Source organism: Mobula birostris, chromosome 24 (genome assembly GCF_030028105.1).
Source record: "Mobula birostris isolate sMobBir1 chromosome 24, sMobBir1.hap1, whole genome shotgun sequence".
NCBI lineage: Eukaryota > Metazoa > Chordata > Chondrichthyes > Myliobatiformes > Myliobatidae > Mobula > Mobula birostris.
Window position 1 is genome coordinate 57,300,625 of NC_092393.1, and position 20,430 is coordinate 57,321,054.

General features: G+C 40.9%; 1 protein-coding gene across 7 annotated transcripts in view; it reads left to right on the top strand.

Annotated features, from left to right (window-relative positions):
• helz (helicase with zinc finger) overlaps positions 1-19,760 on the top strand; it is a 343,256-nt gene extending 323,496 nt beyond the window's left edge. For all 7 annotated transcript variants that reach the window (XM_072242661.1, XM_072242664.1, XM_072242665.1 and 4 more), the window contains 2 exons: positions 10,229-10,481; positions 17,980-19,760. In XM_072242661.1, the coding sequence (XP_072098762.1) occupies positions 10,229-10,481; positions 17,980-18,311 (585 nt within the window). In that variant the 3' untranslated portion in view covers positions 18,312-19,760. The remainder of the gene's footprint in view (positions 1-10,228; positions 10,482-17,979) is intronic.
• The last annotated feature ends 670 nt before the right edge of the window (positions 19,761-20,430 follow it).

Consider the following 20,430-nt stretch of genomic DNA (forward strand, 5'->3'; position numbering starts at 1 on the left):
CTGACCAGAAATAGAAGCATTAAAGTCCTTGCTCTCGTGTTTCAAAATCCAGGCCCTCAACCCACCATAAACAGGCTCAGGTAACTTTTGCTGGTCTCAGCTACTCTATATTTCATCTCTACAGCCTGTAATTTTTTGACTCAAATGTCACATATGTTTTGTGTGAAGAAACTCCCAGCTCATTGTCTCTGAAAGAATTCAGCAATCCATCTTGTGTCTCATTGCCCTACCAATGCCATGCTCCACATCCAATTTAGAATCAGGTTTAATATCACTGACATATGTTAAGAAATTTGTTGTTTTGCAATACATAAAGCAAAACTATAAATTAAAATAAGATATACAATACTGTGCAAAAGTCTTTGACAAGTATATAGTTAGGGTGCCTAAGAGTTTTGCACAGTACTGTATTTATCAACGTGGAGCAGAGTTTTCGTTTGTAAATCTGGCAGGAGCAAAGGATGTAGTGAATGGTGAGGGTGGAGCACGAGGGAGGGGTGTGGGACAGGTGGCTGAAAAGGAGTGCCAGTAGAGGGGAGGTAGCATAGGTGCTGACCACCCTGAGACACCTAGGCAAGGCCATTTGATTCCAGGCAATTGGTTTATTGATCAATACAGAATTTCTTTCTACTTCTTCCCTCTGTCTTCCCCTTTTCTCAATCATGATTCTCCTTTCCCTATCCCTTCCAACTCTCAGCCAACAATAGAGAACCATATCAGAACCTGATATATCATCATTCATATATCATGAAATTTTTTTTTTGGTGATCGTAGCAGTACAGTGCAATGCTTAAATTATTACAGTACTGTACAGGAATTTTCGGCACCCTCGCTATATATACGTGCCTACTTTTGCACAGTGCTGTGTATATAAATTAAATAAATAGTGTAAAAATAGAACAAAAATTGTGCTGCAACACACACAAAAAATACTGGTGAACGCAGCAGGCCAGGCAGCATCTATAGGAAGAGGTACACTCGACGTTTCAGGCCGAGACCCTTCGTCAGGACTAACTGAAAGAAGAAATAGTAAGAGATTTGAAAGTGGGAGGGGGAGGGGAGATCCGAAATGATAGGAGAAGACAGGAGGGGGAGGGATGGAGCCAAGAGCTGGACAGGTGATTGGCAAAGGGGATATGAGGCTGGAGAAGGGAGAGGATCATGGGACGGGAGGCCTAGGGAGAAAGAAAGGGGGGGGAGCATCAGAGGATGGGCAAGGAGTATAGTGAGAGGGACAGAGAGAGAAAAAGGAGAGAGAGAAAAAAATTAATAAATAACGAATTGGGTACGAAGGGGAGGTGGGGCATTAACGGAAGTTAGAGAAGTCAATGTTCATGCCACCAGGTTGGAGGCTACCCAGATGGAATATAAGGTGGTGTTCCTCTAACCTGAGCGTGGCTTCCCAGTCTGATATGCCTATCCACAGCCTCCTCTACCGTCGAGGTGAAGCCACGCTCAGGTTGGAGGAACAACACCTTGTATTCAGTCTGGGTAGCCTCCAACCTGATGGCATGAACATTGATTTCTCTAACTTCTGTTAATGCCCCACCTCCCCTTCGTACTCCATCCGTTATTTATTTATTTGTTTATTTATTTATTTATTACTAATTTTTTTCTTTTTCTCCCTCTGTCCCTCTCACTATACTCCTTGCCCATCCTCTGGGCTTCCCCCCCCTCCCTTTCTTTCTCCCTAGGCCTCCTGTCCCATGATCGTCTCCCTTCTCCAGCCTCATATCCCTTTTGCCAATCACCTGTCCAGCTCTTAGCTCCATCCGTCCCCCTCCTGTCTTCTCCTATCATTTCGGATCTCCCCCTCCCACTTTCAAATCTCTTACTATCTCTTCTTTCCGTTAGTCCTGACGAAGGGTCTTGGCCCAAAAAGTCGACTGTACCTCTTCCTAGAGATGCTGCCTCGCCGGCTGCGTTCACCAGCATTTTTTGTGTGTGTTGCTTGAAATTCCAGCATCTGCAGATTTCCTCGTGTTTGCGGACAGAAAAATGTGTTCCTGGTTTGGTTCATGGTCCATTCAGAAATCTGATGGCGAAGGAGAACTGATCCTGAAACGTTGAATGTGTGAAAAGGGCATGTCCTGGATTTTTAAACTTCCTTGGATACCTGCCAGTCCTTGCTTTTGACAGCTTTCCTCATTAACACCGCCCCACCTCCCTTTCTCTCACTTGGATCTATTCTCAATTCTCACTTGGATATTTTTGATGCAAAAGGCTTTATTCAGTAGTTTATGTTTCAGGCCGGAATTTTTAATGTGTTTTTAAAATATCAACACAGAACTCATGTTGCAAGATTATCTGTAATGAAATGCAAAAAACATAATGCCACCTGACATTTTTATTTTGCCTAATCCAGTAACTTCATTTGCTGTTATCTCACTATCATTCTGCTGGGAAGCAGTTTCTGCAAGGGAGCTATTACATGCAAGGGTTAGCAACATAAATTCTGCAGATGGGTGAAGAACTCACTGAAACACTGACTTTATCCCTGAAGGCCTGTGATCCTGGAATGTTTTACTAAGATAAAAATTTGTGATTGAAAATCATAATCTCTTTAAAAAGTTCACATTGGATTCAGTGGTTAAAAGAATTGTAAAAGACCTACACAATGCATGGATTTATATAAGAAACAAGCCATAATTTAAAGCAGTTATCTCTGACCATTGATGAGCAGAGACCAACGTTATTGTCTGTTCATGCCTGCTGAGACACTGATGTGACTAAATCCTAGTAAGCACTATTGGTATCCGGTATCCTCCATGATGATACTGGGAATAAAATTAAAATTTCCTTCAGCAAAACCAATTCAAAGACCATAAACACCAACACATTCTCACTGCATTCTCTGAAGTCGATTACCCTTGCATACTAACTACTCCCTCCCACTCCCATTCCTCCTCATCCGCCTCCAGTCAGAACCTTGCTGAATGCCACATCATGTTCCCAAGTGATGCCCATTTCACAGATATGGTCTAGTGCACATATTCCAGCCAAATTCTACATACAATGTGACACTTAAGCCTTTTTTAGGCTTTAGCTGTGGGGCTTCACATAACCAGGATTGTCTGATGATAATTATAGAGGGAACACAACAATAAAAAAAATTGCTTTGCATCAATTGCAACTGTAAAAGTATGTTGTTAAAAGCTGCTGTATCAATTAGAACCATAGAAGAGGCAAGATAATAGCAAAATGACTGTGAGTATGTTGCTAGATTTGCCAAAGACACAAAGATAGGTTGGCAAGTAAGCTGTGAAGAACAGATAGAGGCTAAAAAGGCTGCATTATAGATGGATGAAGTGTGTGGGCAAAGATCCAACAAATGGGAGTATTATGTGGAAAATGTAAAATTGTCCATTACAGCAGTGAAAAGAAAGTACACTAAGTAAATAGTGAGAGATTGCAGATAGTTCTAGAGCATGACATTCAAAAGGCTAGTAAGCAGGTACAAGTAATTAGGAATGCTAAACGAGTAATATTATTTATAGTTCACGAAATTAAATACAAATGGAGTGGGTGTATGCTTCATTTATGCAAGGCATTGTTGAAACCACACCTGGAGTACAGTACAGGGCTCCTTTTTTAAGGAAGGATATTAATGTATTGGAAGCAATTCAGAAAACAGTTGGATTGTTTTATGAGGTAGGGTTGGACCAGATAAGCTTGTATCTACTTAAGCAACACACACAGCTTTCCAGCTCTTAGCTCCATCCCTCCCCTTCCTGTCTTCTATCATTTTGGCTTTCCCCTGCCCCCTCCCACTTTCAAATCTCTTACTATCACTTCTTTCAGTTAGTCCTGATGAAGGCTGTACCTCTTCCTATAGATGCTGCCAGTTTTGTGTGTGTTGCTTGAATTTCCAGCATCTGCAGATTTCCTTATGTTTGTAACTACTTAAATTCAGCTGCGTGAGCGGAGACTTGATTACACCACACAAGACCTTTTGTGTTTGGAGGACTGTGCAGTTCATGTTACATGTGTCTCTGGATTTTGGACCTTGCATGATTTGATGAGGTAGACTGAGGTACTTCAATGCAGATTAGCTCTGTGGCCTACAGTCAACAAATGGCACAGCACCAGACTGAACTAAACGAAACTAAACCCTCCTAGACCGTTCAGAGGAATATGTGGTTTGATTTTTAATATTCTATGTGTTGCACACTCGTTTTTTTTGCTGTTTGCGTGATTTTCATTATTCTTTTTATTCTGAGTTGGGTGTTTGATGTTCCATGGTGTTTCCTTGTTCATGACTGCCTGTGTGAGGAGGAATATCAGGGTTGTCGCCTGTATACATACTTTTTTCAAAAAATATATTTCGAGACTTTGAGGAGATTTAGTATGACATGGAATCTAGACCAGTATAGGCCCTTCAGCCAACAATGTTGTGCCAACTCATAAATAAACCTTCTCCACGTTCAATATAACCCTTCACTCTGACTCAGCCTATAGCCCTCCATTTTTCTTACATCCATGTGCCAAATGTCATCAAAGACTCTTACAAATTCCTATAGAGGTATGGTGGAAAGCATTCTGGCTGGCTGCATCATAGCCTGTAATGGAGGCTCCAATGCACAGGATTGCAAGAGGCAGCAGAGGGCTGTTAACTCAGCCAGCTTCATCATAGGCACTACCCTCCCCATCATCGAGTACATCTTCAAGACACAGTGTGGCAAGAAGATGGCATCTATCTTTAAGGACTTGCCATTTGGACCGTTCTGTCTATTTGTTACTACCATCAGGAAGGAGGTACAGGAGCCTGAAAGGGACACTCAAAGATTTAGGAACAGTTTCTTCCCCTCTCACCATCAGATTTCTGAATGCTTCATGAACCCATGAACACTGCCCTATTTTCCCTATTTTATTGCACTTTTTGTTTCTGTACATTAGAGTAATTTTTATTCTTGCACTGGAAACTGCTGCTACAAAGTAACAAAGACAATGATAATAAACCTGATTCTGTTAAGCAATGGTGCTGATAAGTCATTGTGGGAATGCAGGGTTGAGATTATAGTTGGAGCAGCCTGGAGTTTATTAAGAGCAGGCTTGAGGAGCTGAGTGGTCTTCCAAATGGATAAAGCAGAGTTTTTGATCTGTCTCTAAACTTAAACTTGCGTTCAGATCTTTGGCACTGAGTCTGGCTCTGTGGCTGAGAAGAGGAGTGCAGTAATGATAGGGGTTTCCATAGTTAGAGGAGCACAGAGGAGATTCTGTGGACGTGAAAGAGGCACCTGGATGTCACATTGCCTCCCAGGTACCAGGGTCAGGGATGTCTCGGATTGCGTCCACAGCATTCTGAAGGAGGAGAGTGAGCTGCCATAAATCATGGTACCTATTGGTACCAACAAGATATCTAGGAAAAGGGAGGAGGACCTGAAGAGAGAATATAGGGAGTAAGGTAGAAAACTAAAAAGCTGACTCCAGGATAGTAATCTCTGGCAGATGAATGTGTGGCTGAGAAATTGGTGCAGGAGGCAAAGTTTCAAATTTCTGGATCATTGGGATCTCTTCTGGGGAAGGTGAGATTTGTACAAAAAGGGTGCATTGCACCTGAACCCAAGGGAGCCAGTGTCCTTGCAGACAGGTTTTCCAGAGCAATGAGGGAGAGTTTAAATTAATTTGACCGGGGAATGGGAACTGAAGTGATGGGGCTGAGGATGGGGCAGTAGGTATACAAGTAGATGCAATATGTAATGAGGTTGTGAGGAAGGACAGGCAGATGATAGGGTAAAACTGCAGTAAGTGGGATGACTTAACATGTAATAGGAGACCAAAATCAAAAAGCGTGATGAATACAGGACTGAGGGTATTATGTTTGAATGCATGCAGTATACAAAATAAGGTAGATGACCGTGTAGCACAGTTAGAGATTGGCAGGTATGATATTGTGGGCAATTCCAAGTTGTGGCTGGAAGAAGTTCATAGTTAGGAGCTTAACATCCAAAGATATAAATTGTATCGAAAGGACAGGTAGATAGGCAGAGAGAGTGAAAAATGAAATTGAATCCTTAGAAAGCTGACATGGCATCAGAAGATGTAGAATCCTTGTGAGTAGAATTAAGAAACTGCAAGGATAAAAATACCCTGATGGGAGATATATACAGACCTCCGAACAGTACCAAATTACAATAGGAGATGGAAAAGGCATATAAAAAAGGCACTGTTACAATAGTAATGGGGCATTTCAATATGCAAGTAGATTGGGAAAATCAGGTCGGTGCTAGATCCCAGGAGATGGAATTAATGCCTACAAGGTGGCCTTTTGGAGCTGCTTGTGGTTGAGTCCTCCAGGGCAAAGGCATTTCTGAATTGAGTGTTGCATAATGAGCCAGATTTGATTAGGAAGCTAAAGATAAAGCAAACCTTCGGAGGCAGTTATTATAATATGATAGAATTCACCCTGCAGTTTGAGAGGTAGAAGATAAAGTCAGAAGTATGAGTACTGTAGTGCAGTAAAAGGGGCTACAGAAGCATGAGAGAAGTTGACCTAAGTTGATTGGAAGGGGATACCAGCAGGATGACGGCAAAACAGCAATGGCTGGAATTTTTGGGAGCCATTCAGAAGGTGCAGAATGGATACGTCCCAAAGATGAAGTAGTATTCTAAAGGGAGAATGACGAGACCATTGCTGACAAGGGAAGTCAAAGGCAATATTAAAGCAAAATGAGCGGGAATATGATATAGCAAAAACTAATAGGAAGGTAGATGATTGGGAAGCTTTTAAAAACCAACAACAGGCAACTAAAAAGCCATAAGAAGAGAAAAGCTGAAATATGAAGGTAAGCTAGCCAATAATATAAGAGGATACAAAAAGTATTTTCAGATAAATAAAGAGCAAGAGCAAGTCAAGAGTAGATATCGGACCACTAAAAAATGATGGTGGAGAAGTAGTAAGGTTGGACAAAGAAATGGCGGACAAACTGTGGAAGGCACTAGCAGTATACCAGATATTCTAGAGTGTGAGGGGACAGAGGTGAGTGTGGTTGCTATTACTAAGCGGAAGGTTCTGGGAAAGCTGAAAAGTCTGAAGGTAGGTAAGTCACCTAGACCAGATGGACTGCACCCCAGGCTTCTGAAAGAAGTAGCTGAAGACATTATGGAGGCATTGGTAATTATCTTTCATGAAGCACTAGATTCTGGAATGTTTCTGGAGAACTGGAAAATTGCTTATGTTGCTCCACTGTTTAAGAAGGGAGGGAAGCAAAAGAAAGGAAAATATACACTGTGTTTGTTATATAGCTCATTTTTGTTTCTTATGTTATCAGGTCTTGTTCGCCTGACTTCAGTACTTGGGAAGATGCTGGAGGGGGTTTAAGGGTACTTGGAAGCACATGATAAAATTGGTCAAAATAACACAAAAAAACACACATTCTACAGAGAGAACGTACAGAGACTCCTTACATAACGGCACTGGAATTCAACTCCAAACTCCAAAACTCCCTGAGTTGTAATAGCATCACACTAACTGTTTATGCTACCTTGGTGCCCTTTTGATTAGTCAGGTTGTTGAAGGTTGTGGGGAGAAGGCAGGAGAATGGGATTGAGGGGGATAATCAATCAGCCATGATGGAATGGCAGAGCAAACTCAATGGGCTGATTGGCCTCATTCTGCTCCTATGTCTTATGGTCTAAAGCATATTGTTCAGTTGATCCTTTACATACGGCTGGATGACTAGGCAGTGGAATTCAATGATACTGTGGTCTTTCATCCATTGCAACTCAGCTGTTTAAACGGTGGTATACTAGCTGAGCTCTGATCTTGTTGGTCTGAGCCACACAGAGGGGTAGTGGTGGTTATTTCCATTTATTTATTTGTTATTTATCTTTATTTAGTGATACAGTCTGGTAACAGGCCCAACGAGCCCATGCTGCCCGATTACACCCACATGACCAATTAACCTACTAATCAGAAAAGCAATATCATATGAAATGTGCAATTCTGAAGCTGCAGGAACAGACAGATCACAGTTTTTGAAGGAGGGTTCAGAAAGCAAGATTTGTTGAAAGAGCATACGTGATCCCAGACTTTATAAACAAGGCTTGGATTACAGAAAATATATTAAAATAATCAGAGCATTGTGTTTCATTCTGGTCTTTGTATTAGCAAAAGTACAAAAGGCTTTGTAGAATGGCCTCAGTGGTTGAGAAAACTATGTGGATGGGCTGAAGTGAATGAATTGTTCTCTTTAGACTGAAGTTCAAGAGGTGCTTTGTCTGAAAATTCAACAAAGGCAGGAGACAGTGAATAAAGATGTGTTTCCTTGATAGGAGTGTTGAAAAGCTGAGGACACAAATCTGAGATAATTTTACAAAAAAAACAGCAGGGATTTTGCAAAGAAACCATTTTCACCCTGCAAAACCTGTTTCAGTTATACATTTAGTGAATAAAGATGTGTTTTGATAGGAGTGTTGAAAAACTGAGGACACAGATCTAAGATAATTTTACAAAAAAAGCAGCAGGGATTTTGCAAAGAAACCATTTTCAGCCTGCAATACCTGTTTCAGTTATACATTTAGAGCTGAATACCCCTTCCCAAATGCTGGTATTTTTTAAAAAATTACAGCATTTAGAGTTTTTAGCGTATCTCTGTAAGAATAAAGCTTGTAGTCGCTTAAATGCGCTGTAAATGTTAGTTACTGAAGAGAAGCTTATTGATTATGATATTTATTCTATCAGTGTATCCCAGCTCACTTTTAAAATATAGTTACAGTTCTTTTAAAATGTGTGGTTCCACAGTGCCTGTCAGTTATCCAACTAATGTAATTTAAAAAGTACAGTACAGAGGTGGATTGAGTTTAAAGGGATTACTGGTGAAATAAAGGAATAAGAAATACTTTAGTTTAATGCCTGAGAAATGTAGCCGTTTTTATTCCCCTCAGACTTTATTAATATAGGTTAATTTATGTCCTATATCCCATCTGTTTAGTAGCATTTTGTCCATTTGGCCTTGCCTGTAGCTCCTAGATTGGACATGTGGTTCTGGAATGCACATGCTGTTCCCAGGGTGAATCTCAGAAGACTACAGGTGGTTTGGGCTTATTCCTCTGCTATCACATTTCCTCTCTCTGGAAGATGCCAGTCCCTATTCTTTCCTAACTTTACAGTCTAGCGCAGAGTCGGGTCCTGTAACATATTGGGCAAATAATCCAAAGGCCAGAATTTATTGTCCCGAGGCATGGTCAGATTACACTCTTACAACAGGAGTTAATTAAGGCTAATGTTAAAAAGTACCAGCAACGAAGACCATGAAGTTATCAAATTGTATTAAGCACTGGCTTGGTTCATTCATGTCCTTTGGGAAAGAGGTCTACCGTCCTTGTCAGTTAGGTCAGTGTGTAATTCAAATCACACCATTATGGCTGACAACTAACTGTCCTCTGAAATGTCTAGCAAAGTACTCAATCGAGAGCAACCAGAGACCAGCATTAAGTGCTAGGATTGCCAGCAAAGTCTTCGTCCTGTTCACAAATAAAAGAACAAAGGTTGAAATTTGAGAAGAGGTTCCTCCAACTAGTACTCTGCAATATAGTGCTAGTTTTTATGCAGTATCCAGCTGATAGTAATGAATCTCCAACCTGATGGCATGAACATTGATTTCTCTAATTTCTCCCCTTCCCCATCCCTCTTCATCCCTTCCCCATCCCTCTTCATCCCTTCCCTCTTCCTCCCTTCCATACTCTGGCTTCCCTCTTACTCTTCTCTTCTCCTCAGCAGCCTATCGTCCCCTGGTGCCCCTCCTCGTTCCCTTTCCCATGGTACAGTCTCCTCTCCTATCAGATTCCTCCTCCTTCAGTCCTTTATCTTACTACCTATCACCTCCCAGCTTCTCACTTCATACCGCCTCTTTCACTCACCTACCTCCCCCTTCTCCTGGTTTTACCTATCACCTCCCAGCTTGTACTCCTGCCCTTTACCGCACTATTTTACTTTCTTCCCCCTTCCTTTCTAATCCTGATGAAGGGTCTCAGCCAAAGACATGGGCTGTTTATTCCCCTCCAAAAAATGCTGCCTGACCTGCTAAGTTCCTCCAGCATTTGTGTGTGTGTGTGTGTGTAAGAAATGAAAGCTTTCAGTAGTTGTGTGATGAATGACATGAGTGATTATTTCTTAAAGTTACTGATCTTAAGGATTATTGTCATCTTAATAAATTATGATATAAAGGATGTGGAGAACAATGCTACTGAGCACTAAGCATAATTTTTACTAAATTTTCCCAAACAGTATGAAGCCAGAGGACCAGGAAGGCCTTTGTACCAAAGAAGAATTTCAGCCAGTTCTGTTCAAGCATTTTCTGAAGATTCAAACAATCCACAAGGTAATCTTAGTCAATGCAAGGATCTTCAAGACCACAATAATCATCATCCTTACAAGTACACGTCTCCAGAGATGTGGGTGAATGCCAACTCTTCAGCTACCCTCCAGAACATGCTGTGCAATGGATCCAACAGAGCAGTGGCACAACGGGACCTTTTAGGTATTGTAGCCTTGTCTAAGATTTGTGTTATGTTCCACATATTGAAGTACTAATCTAAGGTCATAGAGAATACAACAGTACAGCATAAATAAGGCCCTGGCCCACAATGTTGTGCTAACCCTTTAACGTTTTCTAAGATCAACCTCTAACCACATAGCCCTTCAGATATACCTACCTAAGATTCTCTTAAATGTCCCTGTACCACCACCCGTGCAGCGCATGCCATACACCCACCTCTCTGTGTAAAAGAACTTACCTCTGATATTCCCCCCCACCCGTTCCCTCCAATCACTTTAAAATTATGCCCCCTTTTATTAGCCATTTAGATTCTTAAACACCCCGAACTTTCATCTGAATATTGAATATTTTACACTTTATAACATGAGGCTCGGGGTGCTTGCTTGCCCGAGGGTCCAGGAATCTGTCACTGTGAATAACTTGGAGATAACCTGTTTTAGAGCTAAGTACATTTCCCTCCACCCTCTTTGTGCCCATCCCTCTGGGAAAGTTAATTTCAGATATTGCATGCTTTTGCATGAATTCCCTGTGCTTCCAACACAATTTCCAACTGTGCTATGGTGACTTCTTAAACAGATAATCCAAGCAATGGTGTGCCATAGAGTAGGTACAAATTCAGTTCTCAGCCTGTTTGCCTATCCTTTCCAGTGATTTTGACTGATCATGTGCAACAGGGAATCTGGGTAGGTAGTAGAATTAAAAAACAGGTCACGCACCATCGCAGAAAAATGCTGAAACAAAATTGTGGAATTAGTGCCCTGTTCCTATTACTTCCTGCTCCTGTCTACTGTGTCGAGATCTTTTCTGAATATCCACCTCTCGGTCACTTTGCCGTCCAGGATATGAGACAGACAGTGGCTGTTGGTGTGATCATGTCAGTTGCTAACAAAGGAATTTCTACAAAAGCCACCAAAGCTGCCATTAAAGTATTAAACAATATCACCACTGGCCATCAAGACTGAGCAACCCCTGAGACTGACACCAAAACGTGCTTTGTGTATTGGTTAAGAGTCTGAAGATTACGTTAGGAGAGAAGCAATATATTTGCATGCTTCGCCATTTTTTAGATTTTGAAAACACTCAGTCGTCGTTTATTCTCATTTTGAAATGCGTGCAGCATGTATTAAGAAACGATACAATGTTCCTACAGAGTGATATCACAAAAACAGGACAAACCAAAGACTGACACTGACAGAACCACATAATTATAACATAGTTACAGCAGTGCAAAACAATACCATAATTTGATAAAGAACAGACCATGGGCACGGTAAAAAAAAAAAGTCTCAAAGTCCTGAGTCGATGGACTCCCGAGTCCCTGATAGCAGGCGGCAAAGGGAGAAACTCCCTGCCATAAACCTCCAGGCACCCACAACTGCCGATGCATTGGAAGCACCTGACCACAGCCGACACTGAGTCCGTCCGTCTGAAAATTTCGAGCCTCCGACACAGCCTCCTGAGCGCCATCCTCTGCCGAGCGCTTTCATCCTCGCCCGGCTGCCGAAACAAGCAAAGCCGAGGATTCAGGGCCTTCTCCAGAGATTCCGGACCACACAGTAACAGCGGCAGCGAAGCAGGCATTTCAGAAGTTTCTCCAGATGTTCCTCCATATTCCCACGTCTGTCTCCATCAAATCAGAATTGTACACGGTCCCCTACTTGACAAATAACAGACATCACCACCAAAGTGGCCGCGTGCGCTGCGTCGTGCCGCCATCTTCTCCTCCGCCTCCATTTATATGCGGTGTCAGATTCCTGAGTGCCTTGGGAAAGCAACCACCCTGAGCTGCCTGTAGTTGAGTCAAAGAAAGTGGAAAATAATGTAATTTTCAGATGAAAGATTTGAATGTTTAAAAATATATCTTCAAAATGATTCTATTGAACATAGCAGCATTATAGCTAAGTTAGGCTTAAGGTTGTTGCAAAGAGAAGCAGTAATGTAGCAGTACTGAGCTATTAATTCAATCCTTTATGTGGTGCTTAATCTCTTATTAGCTCAAAACATGGTTTGTAAATTTGAATAAGTATATATGCTTTTAGAGGAAATATTGTAGAATAGTAATTCCTGTAGGAGAAATATGCAATCTTAAATCCAATTGAATAAGCTGCCTGATACATCAAAAGGCAATGTTCGGAAATGTGGGGAAAAAATTAATTGAAGTGATTTTGTTGGAAGCTATAACAATGGAATAAAATTGTAGTATAGTCACTGCCTCCTTCAGAGAATGTAATGAAATAGGGAATCATAAGACCAACTGCATATCTCCAACAAATAATCTGTGCTATACTGCAGAGGCTAAATGTAATATATGCAAGTTATAATCAAAGCAATTTCAATTTTAATGCATTATTTTTCAACAATTCAATGATGTTACTGAATCAGCAAATTAAATGCAGGGATTTTGAGGGCTAATTATTTTGAAGATAGCAATTATCTTAAAGTCTGAGCAATACTTCAGAAGGTGATGGAAATTGTGATCATATTTGATATGGATATGCATGCTAATATCAAGCATTACACAAATGACAAATGCTATATTATAAAGATTAGTCAATTTCTATAACTAGATAATTTTTATGATGGGTAAAATGGAACAAGTTTTATGCTCCAACTCGGTGCTCTGTGCTCCACTACTTTATTGATGTAAAATGGAATACACTCAGTGAGTTCAGCTTCTCACCCATGTCAACATACAGCATCTAATGAGCTGAAAATTCTCCCCACAACATATGAAAATTACAATAGTTCCTTAAATCATGCGATATAGAAAGGCAATTCCTAGCAATGCACACAAAACGCTGGAGGAACTCAGAAGGTCAGGCAGTATCTATGAAGATGAAAGAACAGTCAGTGTTTCAGGCCAAGACCCTTCTTCAGGACTGGAAAGGAAGGGGGCAGACAACAGAATAAAAAGGTGGCAGTGAGGTGAGAGGAAGGTAATAGGTGAAGCCAGGTAGGTAGTAAAGGTAAAGACTGGAGAGGAAGGAATCTGACAGGAGAGGAGAGTGTACCATAGGAGAAAGGGAAGGAGGAGGGGACTCAGGGTTAGGTGATTGGCAAGTGAGAAGACGCAAAGGGCCAGAGTGGGGAATAGAAGAGAGGAGAGAGGGAGGGGAATTTCTTTACTGGAAGAAGAAATCGATATTCATGCCATCAGGTTGGAGATTACCCAGACAGAATATAAGGTGTTGGACCAATATGTTGGAATGGGAATCGGAATTAAAATGTTGGGCTACCAGAAAGTTCCACTTTTGGTGGTTGGAGCGGAGGTGCCCAACAAAGCGATCCCCCAATTTAAGATGGTCTCACCACTGTAGAGGTGGCCGCATCGGGAGTATCATTAAGGCTATCCCTAATTGTCCGAAATTCAAACAACCCACTGAAGCACTTCAGTCTTGTTAATGGTTGTGAAACATAGACTGGCTAAAGTGGATAAGCATGGCAAATATTCTTCCTAAGCCAAGCCGTAGTATTAAGTTGGCAGAGTTACTCATTTTGCAAGATAGAAATGGAAGAGGCACAGTCTATATAAGGGTGTCCTGTTCTGGCCCAAATAGAGTTTGATGGTAATAAATAATCCTCCAGAACATTATAAACATGTTATTTCTTTTTCCGCAAGTCTGAGCATACTACTTGCCTCTGGCGTGAAGAGGTCACAGCTGCATGGTCTTTTCCTTGCCCCAGTGCCCTTGCATTTCCCATATCTGCATTGTCCATCACTGCTCTCAGGTCTGTTAGTGAAGTGCATTTCTGTGGAGCTACACATGGAATCATCGGATGTGATTTTCTTGTGATCGTATTATGTAGAACAGAGTGATAGCACAAAGTGTGAAGGCTCTTTGATCTTTCTTCCTTTAATTGTAGTCTTTGTACTTAATACATATGTTCATTTATGTTTTTTGAACCTGTCTCTATTCTGAAAAATTTTTATAATAGAAACAGTATTGTAAACGCACTCAACAGATCAGGTATGGGAATAGAAAAAGAATTAATGTTTCAAGGCAAAGTACTGCGAAATTGAGTTGGAAGAGGGGGTAGAGTGAAGGGAATATTGCTAGTCAGGTAGGGCCTTGGTTGCCAAGACAGTAACATCCTGAAGAAGTAGATGTGTTAATGAGAGTCTTGAGGGAGAAAAGAATTGATGTAAAAGTTGTGAAATGGAGAGCTGTAGGAAGTGGCCAACAGATAATGAAGATGGAGGGAGAGAAAAACTGAAGTTGTGTCATAAAGATTGATCAGAGTGGCGTGGAGAATTAATGATGTGTAGCTGGAAGTTAAGGCTCACCCCTGTGGACTGAGAGCAGGTGTTCTGCGAAGTAGTCGCCCAGTAGTCATGTAGACTCAACTACATGAGGCTCAGGGTGGTTGTTTGCCTAAGGAGCCCAGGAATCCATCACTGTGAATAACTGCTGAAGTACGTAAGTACATCTATTCCATTACAATTTTCTTTTCAGACTCTTCACCAAAACAGAAGGCAGAAAGAGGAAGTCACCAGTAATGAATCTGCTTTCTCCAGAGTAGATGAGACCACAATCCTGATTATTGAATACAGTACATCAGATCTGTAAAAGTCCAAGTAAATCACTGCTTTGCCCAGAAGAATTACTGGGGTCACTGGATGGTGGGAAGGAATGAGAAAATGGAAGAGTGCCAGTGGAAAGAAAGTGGTTGGTGGAGAGTTGAAACAATTGTGTGAGAGGCTCCCACAGCCACTCCTTAGAAGTGGAGAAACTGAGTGAAGTTGTCCACTGTGAGAATGGGTTCACCCAGACAAATGAGTGTGCGTGGTTGAAAGGTGCTGGATGTCTGATCGAGGAGGAGGCAGAGCACCTTCAGGCTATCCAGTTCTGGATGGAGGTGTTAAAGGGATTGTCCCAAGGGACTGCTTAGGACTAGACAATCACAAACTGTCAGAGTAGCAGAGGCATCAGAGGATTAAATGGTGTGAATGAGAAGAGACAGGTCCAGGGGAGAAGGAAAGAATGAAGGTCAGACAAAGTAGGCTCAGTGGAACATGAACAGACTGATTTTCATTTACTGTAAATTAGGGAATCCTTTTCTACAAATAGCACCATACATTATGGGGTTATGAGTATTCTCTCAGACTTGTGCTTCGAGATACACACCAGAACATGAGCATTCCCAGGAGCTGATGAAACTGCTTCACCTTCTCAGTAAACACGAGGAATTCTGCAGATGCTGGAAATTCAAGCAACACACATCAAGGTTGCTCGTGAACACAGCAGGCCAGGCAGCATCTCCAGGAAGAGGTCCTGATGAAGGGTCTCGGCCGGAAACGTCGACTCTTCCTGGAGATGCTGCCTGGCCTGCTGCGTTCACCAGCAACTTTGTTGCTTCACCTTCTCAGTTCATGTTGGGCAAAGCTCACTATCATTGCTGCATTATCATTGTCACCAACCAAGCATCAAAACTGGCTAAGTATTTCTTTTACCCACACCCCATCTTTAACTCATGACTCATACCAGTATACAGAACCTGTTTCTTCACTAAGCATCGAGCATTCATTTGGGAACAAATTCGTATCACAGCAAGCAGCCCTGAAGAAGAGTCTCAGCCTGAAACGTGAACTGTTTATTCATTTCCATAGATGCTGCGTACCTGCTGAGTTCCTCCAGCATTTGTGTGTGTTGATTCTTACGGGGCATTTTGCCAAGGTTCCTATTCTAGCTCGGACCTTTATCCAGTGCCCAGAGGCAAAAGTCAATGTAAAATTTAGTTTTCTTGCAGGCATTCACATTTGCACGTTGGAAGGACAAACGAAGGTAGAACATACAGGGTTAATGGTAAGGCACTGAGGAGTGCAGTAGAACAGAGGGATCTGGGAATATAGATACAAAATTCCGTAAAAGTGGCGTCACAGGTAGATAGGGTCGTAAAGAGAGCTTTTGGTACATTGGCCTTTATTAATCAAAGTATTGAGTATAAAAGCTGGAATGTTATGATGAGGTTGTATAAGGCATTGGTGAGGCCGAATCTGGAGTATTGTGTTCAGTTTTGGTCACCAAATTACAGGAAGGATATAAATAAGGTTGAAAGAGTGCAGAGAAGGTTTACAAGGATGTTGCCAGGACTTGAGAAACTCAGTTACAGAGGAAGGTTGAATAGGTTAGGACTTTATTCCCTGGAGTGTAGAAGAATGAGGGGAGGTTTGATAGAGGTATATAAAATTATGATGGGTATAGATAGAGTGAATGCTAGCAGGCTTTTTCCACTGAGGCTTGGGGAGAAAAAGACCAGAGGACATGGGTTAAGGGTGAAGGGGGGAAAGTTTAAAGAGAACATTAGGGGGGGCTTCTTCACACAGAGAGTGGTGGGAGTATGGAATGAGCTGCCAGATGAGGTGGTAAATGCGGGTTCTTTATTAACATTTAAGAATAAATTGGACAGATACATGGATGGGAGGTGTATGGAGGGATATGGTCCGTGTGCAGGTCAGTGGGACTAGGCAGAAAATGGTTCGGCACAGCCAAGAAGGGCCAAAAGGCCTGTTTCTGTGCTGTAGTTTCTATGGTTTCTATGGTTTCTAAAAATAAAGGTATAGAATTTTTGAAAAACTATACATAAAGACTGGCAAATAACCAGTGTGCAAAGGAGGATAAATTGTGCATATATATTAAAAAACAGTAATACTGAGAACATGAGTTGTAGAATCCTTGAAAGTCTGTAGGTTGTGGAATCAATTCAGAGTTGTGGTGAGTGAAATTATCCACAGTGGTTCAGGAGCCTGATGGTTAAAGGGTAATAACTGTCCCTGAACCTGGTGGTGTGGGACCTAAGGTTCGGTACCTCCTGCTCAGTGATAATAGGGAGAAGGGACCATGGCCTGGATGGTGGGGGTCCTTGATGATGGATGCTTCTTTCTTGTGTAATACTTCATGTAAATATACTCTATGGTGGGGAGGCTTTTGCTGGTGATGAACTGGGCTGTATCCACCACTTTCTGGAGGAAGTGAAAATTGTAAGACCTTCGCCGTCTGCAAGACAATGGCTGTTTTCTGTTAACTTACTCATTTCTAACTTATTGCTCCAGCTAACCTGTGAAAAACACTTCTCAATTGGAAGAGTCTAGAAGAGCTAAAGTTTAAGAATAGAGTCAGTAAAGGTGAAATATTTAAGGAAAACCTGAGGGGGAACAACTTCACTCAGAGGTTGGTGAGAGTGTGCAACGAGCTGCCAGCAGAAGTGGTGGACGCGGGTTTGATTTCAACATTTAAGATAAGTTTGGACAAATAGCTGGATGGGAGAGGTATGGAGGGTTGTGGTCCAAGTGCAGGTGAATGGGACTAGCAGAATAATACATTGGCACAGACAAGATAGGCCTGTTTCTCTGCTGTAGTACTCGATGACTCTTGACTGACACACTACTACATTAGTGATGTTGAAGTGTCCAGCTTACTGAAATTTTATTCTTTCCTGTTTTTCCCTCTTGACTTTAACCTATTTCATCCTTTTATTGTAGTTCAGTCCAAGAATCTGAGACCGCCAGAGGAATCGCTGAAGCCTGAAAATGTATCGCAGCTACCAGCGAACTCATTCAACTACAACGTGCTTCAGCACCTTGGCCAGTTCCCCCCACTCCTGTCTAACAGCCAGATCGCCGAGTCCAGCAGCCAGCAGAAAGCAAGTGGAACCAAACCAGTCATGTCGTACGCCAATGCACTGCGGGCTCCGCCAAAGCCTAAACCTCCACCAGAGCCTGCAAAGAAAAACGGCGACCCCCTATCTTTGTTTCAGGAACTCAGCATAGGTAGTTCATCAGGTAGCAATGGGTATTACTCTTACTTCAAATAAAACAAATTTATTTCCTTTTTAGATTTTAAAATGAGTCAGAACAGTCAGGAATATAGTTTGTTAAAAATATTTAGCAACTCTCTGACAGAACTTCCTGGAAATCTCTTTTTTTTGTTTTTGTTTTGTTTAATTTTGACAGAAAGGTCTCATCCTGTGTATATTTTACATTACTTTATGTACTTTGTAGTTGATCATAGATTCCTAAATTCAAAATTTATTTCAAAAAAAACAAAAAAAATCTTTGATATGCATAGTTAAATCTTGTAACAGCTGAGAAAAAAATGGAAAAAAAAGTTTTTAAGCAGAGCATTAATTTTCCAGTCACTTTTTAAGAATACTTCGCTGACATAGAGTAGCATACAGTGCTGGGATTCTGTACTAGAAATGGCCAGCTTATCACGAGGAAGAGATCTACAAAAATGTTTCATTTCAAGCAAAGTTTCTTAAAAAATGTTAAATGCATTCTGAACTGTTTTGATCAACTGAAAGATTTTACTCTGTGTAAAGTGTTATTGTAAACAAACTGCTTTTAACTTAAAAATAGGATATATATTTGCATAAACATACACACATGTATATTAAAATTCAGTTTAGACACAAAGCTTTTACTTTTTAAAAAAAAGGCAGAAATCACTGCAGAAGACGTAAGCACACCTTCATCACATGCTCTGCTTTTTATTTTTGTTTTCTGGGTCAAGCTGACATCTTTACTTGTTGTTTCACTGTTAATTTGATAGATTTTTTTAAATGAATCATGAAGATTAAATCTAGATATGCTGGTGCTTAGTAGATTATTAACTTTAAAAAATGTGTGAATTTAGTTTAAAGAGAAAAAAAGAACTTGTTTGGTTTCACTATGCATGTGTAAATGTTTTTAAATCTGGCTTATTTTTCTTTGAAGGGATGCACAATAGTGTGGAACTTCATAGCTTTTTGTAGTTTAATTTTTGGTACATTATTTGATGTTTACATTAAAATGTGATGACATACATGAAATTCTAATATTCTAATTTTTTTTGTTTTTATGGAAATACAATTACAGAGTGACATCACTTCCTCCATATTTCTGTTTGAAGCATTTTCTCTCCCACTCCCCACACGCAGAAAAGAATTAAGTATTGCTATCAGCATTTATCCAGCTGTCAATGAGCGTGTGCTACTTCAATGTTCCTCTGTGCTTTTAACCTTATAAATACATTCACAAGTTTTTAGGTAATTACAGTTTTACTTAACTGGTTATCTTCAGAAATGTATCTGTCCTGATAGTGGTTGGGTGGCATTTTATGTTCAGGTGTTTCCTCCTCTTCTCCTTCAACCACCCTCTCCCCAACTTCTAAAGTTTTGATTTGTTACTCTGGGCATTGCAATAGCTGCTGCAGTCAGGAAATGTGTAACACTTTCCATCTGCTTTTATTTTCTTTTGTTCAGTATTAAAATATTTAAATTGTATTTTGTCTTGTCTGCCTTTTTCTGTGAACTTGGTTGAGGCATAGAACACACCGGACACAGCTATCTACATTCAACAGTACTATGCAGCAAGCTGTATTCTACAGGATACTCTTCACTGGGAAGGGTTGCATGTTTAATCAGAGTCAGATTTTATTTATGACGAAGACATCAAGACATACAGTGAAATGTGTCATTTGTATTAACAGCCAACACAACCTAAGGTTGTACTGGGGGCAGCCTGAAGTGTCACCACACATTCCGGCTCCAACATAGCATGTTCACAATGTCCGGCAGAACAACACAAACAACAACAGTAACAAAACAATGTTTCTGTGTGCTGCACAACCAACTGTCATGCTGTTTCCAAACAATCACCCAGTTCCAAACTATTTTTCTATAAGTTGCTGCTACTAACATCTTGGATATAATTAATGAATCTCAATAAAATAGTGTATTCATCATGGTAGAGGGTCTCAAGCTACTTACAGAGGTCCTACCAAACCGACAAGGAGTGACAGAAACAACCTTTCAGGAGGATCTTAAAGAGAAGAGAATAGCTTAGGGGAGTTTGAGGTCCATTGACCACTTTGTATGAAGAAACATGACTTTATATCAATTTTTGTCTCATTTGACTTGTACCCAACATTCTTAAGATATTACATTTACCTTA